General features: G+C 51.5%; 1 protein-coding gene across 1 annotated transcript in view; it reads right to left on the reverse strand.

Annotated features, from left to right (window-relative positions):
- Nucleotides 1-456: 456 nt before the first annotated feature.
- Nucleotides 457-7780, reverse strand: part of LOC103601705 (probable phospholipid-transporting ATPase VA) — a gene marked incomplete at its 5' end in the record, with an annotated part of 91445 nt that continues 84121 nt past the window's right edge. Inside the window, 8 exon segments of the mRNA XM_008586129.1 lie at nt 457-1283; nt 1286-1513; nt 1516-1736; nt 1831-2006; nt 2449-2553; nt 2632-2712; nt 4089-4289; nt 6665-6790. Coding sequence (XP_008584351.1) covers nt 1123-1283; nt 1286-1513; nt 1516-1736; nt 1831-2006; nt 2449-2553; nt 2632-2712; nt 4089-4289; nt 6665-6790 — 1299 coding nt within the window.

The following is a 7780-nucleotide window of genomic DNA, read 5'->3' on the forward strand; positions in this document are numbered from 1 at the left end:
AAAAAGAAAAAAAAAAAAAAAAAAAAAAAAAAAAAAAAGCCTGAAGATAGGGCCAGCCTGGTGACGCACTCAGTAGAGCGCGGCGGTGCTCCTGCCGAGGGTTCAGATCCCATATAGAGACCGGTCTGCTCACTGGTTGAGTGCGGTGTGGGCGTGACACCGAGGGTTGCGATCCCGTTACTGGTCACGAAAAAGACAAAAAAAAGGAAAAAAAAAAAAAAAGCCTGAAGATAAATAGTTACTTAAAAAGCCTATCCTATTGGCGGGGAGGGTCTGGTAGGTGCAGGGAGCCTTGGCATCACAGGCTGTGTGGCGACTATGGTGTATATGTCACCAAGCTGTTTTCTTCACGGTGTCTAATCGATCTCGCCATAAGGAAGTGCCCTGCGGCACTCAGAACACGCGGTTAGGTCACATAATGATAACTTCACGCAACAGTGATAACCAGACACATGCTCTGTGCAAAGTGAAGGTGGTTTATTGTTTGTTATGACTTTAACAGGCAGACACTACACAGGGGCTGCAATGCCTACAAGGTGATCTTTCTGAATCACCTGCACGAACTGAACATTGGAATGAACGTCACACGTGAGCTTTCCTGGAGGTCTCACTTTCCCTTTTCCAGGTGAAGTGGAGCCCCAGCCCTCCCATGCTGGGGGGTCGAAAGCCAGCGAGGGCTCCGCCTGGAGCCCGCGTGTTCTGCCCATTGTCATCTCTCCTCACTGCCCGCGCCACACCTGCTGGGGCCACTGCGCTCAGTCCCACGTTTATATTCTGGGAAAGCAAAGCTCACACGTGTTCCAGAAAACAAATCATACTGCATTTTCTTACAAAATGAGATGAAAAAATAAGTCTAAACACACGAAAGTGTCACTCTTCTTTAAACTTTTATACACATTAAAGCTCTGGTTTTTCTTTTTAATATACTCTACTTAGAACTTTAAAAAATAAACTTTCTTTTTTGGTACCTCTCATTTCCTGCGTTAGCCTTGAAAACATTTAAAAATACATCTCATTAGAACTCTTCTGTGCAAATTACAAACATAAATAATATTAACATCTATGTCATTAAAAAAAAGGCCATTTCCAGGTTTTCCCCAGACCGCAGTCAGCTGCAGTCCCTTAAAGAGGCCCCTGGGAGTAGTGCGTGGTCTGTCTCCTCAAGTCCTGGTCTGGCGGAGGGGGGCTGGGCAGGAACTCGCCGTCCCACTTGTCCCTCTGCAAACTCCTTGGTGGCAACTGTAAGACATTTCCCAGCCCACTGACCAGCGACAGGGGGGACTCCAGTTGAGGGAGCTGAGGGTGGGCAGGATGAATAGTTTAGACAGCAGGGGGGCCACCCTGCTCGCACTGGTGGTCTTCATCTTGGAGTCCCCCGGACACCCTTCCAGAACAGCCTCCCCCAGCACGGAGGACCCTGGGGCCTGTGCACTCAGCCCCTCCAGCAGGACGTCCTCCCTCAGTGGCACACTTGTGTCCACTGTGCTGGGCTCCCTGCTGGCCTCGGGGGTGTGTGTGTGTACCAGGAAGCCTGCGAGGCACAGTCCCGGGACAGGGACACAGAGGTGCTGATGGTCCTCCCATCTGAGTGCTTGGTTTTCGGGTCTCCTGGGAGGCATCCCTGAGCTACGGTCTCTTTGGGAGTGCTGAGGGTCTTGGGACACGTCTTGGCAGACTGGCGTCCTAGCTGCAGCTGGGTGGGGAAAAGGCTCCCGTGGAGGGCTTTGATAAACAACCTGGGAAGAGCACACAGAAGAAGTCAGATATTGTGGGTGGTACCTTCAAGCTTCCTGAGACTCAGACCTTGGGGATGCCGCCTCTGCCACCCACCTGGGCAGCAGTGCAGTGATAGGTGCTATGAGGCAGGTCAGGTAAAACACGGGGTCACCCAGCAGCATCTGCATCGTCCAGTAGGGATAGCACGTGGCACAGGAAGAATTGTAAGTCAAAGCCACAGTGAAAAACAGCAGGACACTGAACCCACAGGCTATCCAGTTGAGCCAGGTCTGCAGGGGAAGAGAAAGGAAAGGCTTTTATTTCTACCTAAAGTGACAGTGATAACGACAACAGGAGTGCACCTGTGAATGCCCAGTAAGCACCGGGGTCTCTTTCATCACGGGCTGCTGCCAAGGCTTGGAGCCTCAGGAACCTGTGGGCCAGCCTGGACACACTGGTGGTGGGGTGCAGTCGGGGTGTGAGAGCAAGACCGGCGGGAAAGGCACAGGAGAGGAAGAGGTGGTAAGGAGTGAGCATTGCCCCTGAGTGGGGCGGGTGGCTTCGCGTGACAGGGGCTCCAGCATGCGTGTTTTCCTCCTCCTTACAGCAAGGCCAGCTTTGCAACCTCCTGTCTGCTCAAAAAATCTTCTGGATCTCATGGAATCTGCAGGGAGGTGTGGAGCCCGTGGCATCAGCACCCTTCTGGGCTGTGACTGCGCCAGAGACTCTTACCCAGGTTTTGGTTTCAATACCCAGGTGCAGCAGCAAGGTGAACAGTGCGATGGCTGTGATGGGGGTCCCCCAGGTAAACAAGTCCACGTCCGAGTCGTAGTAGGCCTGAAAAGACAGTGGTGTCCTGTGTCTGTGGGTCCTGGATGAAGCTGATGGGAAAAAGTGTGCTAGGTGCCAACTTACCAGGTAAGGAATGAAAAAGCAAACCAGGCTCTGGAGGGTGGCATCAGCCATGTTTAACCAGAACGCACGTGGCCGATATTCCTGGGACACAAAAGCAAGCAGGGAGGTTACAGGGACATACTCACAGTACCGCCAAATGACGTTGTCTAGTTCACCATGCGTAAGTTAATGCACAAGCCAAGCACCCGAGGAAAACGTGCCATCTCGGCACTTTGGAGAGGCGAGGCCCCAGGGGCTGACGGAAACCCACCACACAGATGCTTGCAGAACCATCTGCAGCAAGTCCCTCACCAGGAGCACCTGTGAGCGGCAGTGCTTCAAGGTCGACAGTGAAAGACCGAAACCATTTTCTGAATCCCACGAGGGAGCCTGTCCCTCTAGTAGGAGAAGCTCCTGACATCCCAGACATCCCCCCACGTCGAGCCCTCCTATTCCTTCCACTGTGTCAGGGTTCTGCCTCACTTTGTGGAGGGTCCCTTGGAATGTGTCTTAAAAGTGAGTCTTAAGTTCTAAAATTAGATGATGGATGTGTCCTCACATTAAAATCAAAAGGCTGCACTGTATGCCCATGGGCAAAAATAACCTTGACACAAATAGCGTCTTCATTACCTGGGGGACCCAATTTGTATTTGACCCTGTTCAGTCCCTGGGCAGCTGGTATGGGGACCGGACTGCAGGAAACGCAGATAGGATGGAAAGGGCATTCACCAAGCACCCAGGAAAGTGCCAATGAGGCTCTTCCTGCTGGCCACCTAATGCCTCAGGACACAGTCCCAGGGTCGTTGTCCTGTGGCTGGGTGAGGAGGCTGAGGCTGGCTGGGCGGGAATCCCCCCAAGCTGGCAGGCAGCAGGCAGGCCCCAACCCCACCAGCCTGACCGCAGGCTCCCCAGCCCTGTGCTGCCTGCTTCTGTGGGAACCGAATGACCGGGCTGGCCAGGCAAATGAACTCGTGACAAATTCTGAATCAGGGATTACTGTAGGAAAAACGGGCTCCAAATTCTTTTTGCTCACACAGAATTCAGACTCGCTGAAGAGCAGCACTGAGATGGCTCAGAGGCTGGCTGGGACGGCAGCGTGCCCGTCTACGTGGTGGATCCCGTTTGTTCTCTCGGTGGTTCAACGGTTTCCCCACAGGTTTGTCTTGTTAGTTTCCATTCCACATAAATCACATTTTTTTTTTTTTTTTTTGCATGCTTTAGAACAGCCCTGACTTGGGTCCCCGTGGTCACCTGGGATTGACTTAGGCTTCATGTGCTTTCCTTGGGGCAGAGGCAGTTTTCAGTCCCTACACTTACTGTGATACAGAGTCCAGCACACAGTATCCATTTTTCTTCTCCCACGACCAACTTTAGTAAGTTAACAATTTGTCTAGGGTGTCATCTACAGGCAGGCTTGGGGACTCTGCACTTTCCAGAGGGAGGGCTGGAGCCAGCACTGGAGACCCAGGCAGCTGTACCTGCATGTTCTGGCCACTCTTGTAGAGATGTGGCTCGCTCAGCAGCACGCTGGCCGGCACATCCTTGTCCAGCACCCCAGTCACGAGCTGGGGAAGTGATGAGAAGAGGAGATTGAAGAAGATCAGATACCACTGGTCAATCATGGCTGACGCGGAGAAGCCACAGTAAAACTGGAACCAGAACAGGAGGCCCACGAACATCTGAAACCAGGAAGGGAAGGGTAAGGACAGGCAGTTGCTCAGTTGCCCATGCAGATTCTCATCCAAGGGACCCAAGAGCTCTGCAGAGTTTTACTGTCGAGATTAAAGCATACGTGGCTGATTCCTCGAAAGACAGCTCCAACTTGAACCCTGCTGCTAGCCGCCACCTCTCCCTCTGCCTTCTCTGCACCCTCCTCATTCTCTTAAGTGTGAGGACCAGCTGTGGAACTGGAATTCCCAGGAACAGCCCTTGGAGGGATGGGGTTTTGTGCCTGAAGAGCCATAGATCGTAAATGTAAAACAAAACCACCATTTGACAAGGGGTTACGGCTGTTCAAATTTCAAGAGGGCCATCGGGTACCAGCCTGTGGCTTCTGTAGTACACCTTCTCTGTTTGTAACCCCAGACAAAACCTAGCTGTGGCTACATCTCTGATGCTGTCTCTTTTTGGTTTCATACCCTTTTTGTTGAGGAGAAGCAGACAGGTACTGACTCCCATCAAAGGGAGGACATGCAAGCCATCGGCAAAGCCAACAGTGACACCGTCACTGCCTTGACCGAGCCCTGGCTATCCACTGGGCACTCTGCTGGCAAGTGAGTGACAGGCATCATGTCTGAGCCTTACGGCTAACCCTGCTTAGCTTAATAGGGAAGTGAGATTCAGGGAGGTCAAGCAGCCTCCTCAGGCCCAGGTTCAGCAGGAGTGGGAGCTGGGCTGGATCTCTTCCACTATTTCTAGGCCACTGAATGTAAGTGTGCTGAGTGCATTTATATGGGGGTTACTTATTAGCTGTGCAACTTGGCACAGATCACTGAACCCCCTTCTGCCTTCACCATGATGGTTGTGAAGATGAAAGGACCTAACACATTTAAATACTCACCAGAGTTCCCGGCCCACCGCAGGTGCTCACCTGCCGCATGTTGTTGCCGGTGTTAGCAGTACCGTTATTTCCCCCACTTGAGGCTCAAGGGGGACAGGTATTCTCACCCCATTTAGAGAAAAGCAAATTGAGGTTCCAAGATGTTAAATGACTTGACCATAGTCATGGTGAGTCATGGACTCAACTTGTCCAACTACAGATGGGCCTTGGCCTGGAAGGCACAGTCAGCCCCAAAAGGGAATGCAGCACAAGGGCCAAGCATTCTCTGCTGGGCACCGCGAGTGGGGGGTTGGGTTCTGGAGCTGCGACTATCTGCCTTTGTGACCTTGACTCAGTCACTTGGCCTTTCTGAGCTTTGGTTTCTTGTCCTGAAAATGACTTGTTGTGAAGATCAGAGGAAATGATCACCTCGGCTGATATAACCTACAGTGACACATACCCTCCAAGTCCCATTTCAACCTGTGATTTGATCCCTTAATATGCAACGTCCTCTCCACACAAAAACTGACAAGCCTGGACTCTTCATTGACTTTCTCTCACCCACCCCACAGGCTCGGCCTGGGAGTCATCGGTGAGCACACGAGTCAGAGAAGAAGATAAATACTTCGGTAATTAAGATGTTTTTCCTCTAGAACCAGAAAGCTTTTCCCCAGACTATGTTGCTATGGAAACTTTTCTTCCCTGCTTTATTGGAAAAAAGGCCAACCTATTCCCAACACTAAAGAATTTCCCATTTTTAGGTGGCAGGGTGATTGTCCTTGAGCTCCTCACATAGACGAATGCTCATTAACAAAGGCCCTGCGCCTGAGCGGTGGCCGCTCTGGCCTTCGTTTAAATCTGAAGCGTTGAATGGTTTGGCTTGCATTGCTCTTGCCATCCCTCCACCTCAGAACACTTAATTGGGAATTACAGAGATCAGCTAGCTCAACTCACAGGTTTTGTTTCTTCAGATTAATTAAAACAACAACAACAACACAAAAGGCAAATATCTTGCTCAAGATTACACAACAAACAAGTGACAAGAAGGAAGCCAGGATTCCACATTGCCCAGCCCCACTCCCCGTCCAATTGCCAGGAGCTGGGAACCTCTAAGTTGGCAACGTGCACCTGAGGCCTCACTGCATGCAGGTTTCAATGCGGGGTCAGGAGGAGGGGTGAGCTCGTGAGCGCAGAGCGGCAGATCGCAGCCTTCCTTGGATGTGGTCCCCAGCAGAACCTAATCTGAATTAATTTCCAGGACCAAATCTATCAAATTAGACATGCCTGATTGGTCCTGAGCATCTGTATTCATTTACTCGAAGAAGTTTGAAAATATGGGTGAGACTGAGGGGGGTGAGGATGGGAAAAGAGAGGCAGGTGTAAACCTCCAGAGCAAACAGGAGCCCCAGCAAGGGCGGGCCATGGCATTTTAGAGTCACCACTGGGATGTTTACATGGAATTGGAGTCTCAGGCCTCTCAACGCAAATGCTCTAAAGCCCAGTGTCAATACCTACCGTGTTCTTGTAGAAGAAGTACAGCACCATGTTGGCCAGTCGGGAATAGCACCAATGTCCCTGGACAAGCAGGAGTCGCTCCAAATATCGGAACCTTGGCACGGCAAAGTCACTGGCCATCACTGCCTTGGGAGGGAGGGACTCCTGTTACTGGAGGTCCCTCACTCAGCCCCCAGGCAAGGCACGGACGGCACTGTTCCCCACCTACCACCATCTCCTGCAATTAAGGAAGGTTCACCTCCACAAACACTCTAGTGCACGGATATCACATTACAGGATTCATTCAAGGCTTCAAATGTATATAAATTGATAGGGTTTTTTGTTTGTTTGTTTTAAACAAGTCAAAAGACACACAGATGGGTGAAGTTTCTCTGCCTTCATCCACCCCCGGATGTTGTATTTCTCTAAAACACACCATGGTCTCAACCCAAAGGTGAGCCAAGGCTGCCCCCTTCACATGCATCAGAGACAGATATTGGGCCCTCCTGGGAGGTGCGTTTTGGGTGGTTCTCCGCAGGAGCTGGCAAGGCCAGGCCCACAATCCTGCTGCCTGCCATGTAGCCCAGTCCCAGGATGACAGTCACGGGCGACGGACAGCAAGCAGGAGGGAGTGAAAACACGTTTTCTCCATGGATGGAAAAGACACCGGGGGTGAAAGCTTCCCTCCACTTCCCTTAGCATTGTGCTTCACATGATTCAGTTGACCAGCCACAGGAATGCCATCAGATGACCCAGAATAACTTGAAACCCACCATGTAACAAATTTCTTTTTTTTTTTTTTTTGTCTTTTTCCGTGTCCGGCAACGGATCGCAACCCTCAGTGTCGCCCCCGTACCGGACCGGGACCGGCAACGGGATCGCAGCCCTCGGTGTTGCTCCCGTGTCTCGCTCAGCCAGCGAGCGGGAACTGGTCCGTATGTGGGATCCGAACCCTCGGCGGGAGCGCTGCCGCGCTTCCCAAGCAGCGCACTATAGCAGTGTGCCACCGGGCCGGCCCCAAATTTCTTTATTTGGAAAAAAAATCAGACAAAATGGCAGAAAACAATTTCTAGTTATCTTTTTTTTTTTTTGTCTTTTGTCTTTTTCCGTGTCCGGCAACGGATCGCAACTCTCAGT

This window comes from Galeopterus variegatus, unplaced genomic scaffold, assembly GCF_000696425.1.
Source record: "Galeopterus variegatus unplaced genomic scaffold, G_variegatus-3.0.2 Scaffold3838, whole genome shotgun sequence".
Taxonomy (NCBI): Eukaryota; Metazoa; Chordata; class Mammalia; order Dermoptera; family Cynocephalidae; genus Galeopterus; species Galeopterus variegatus.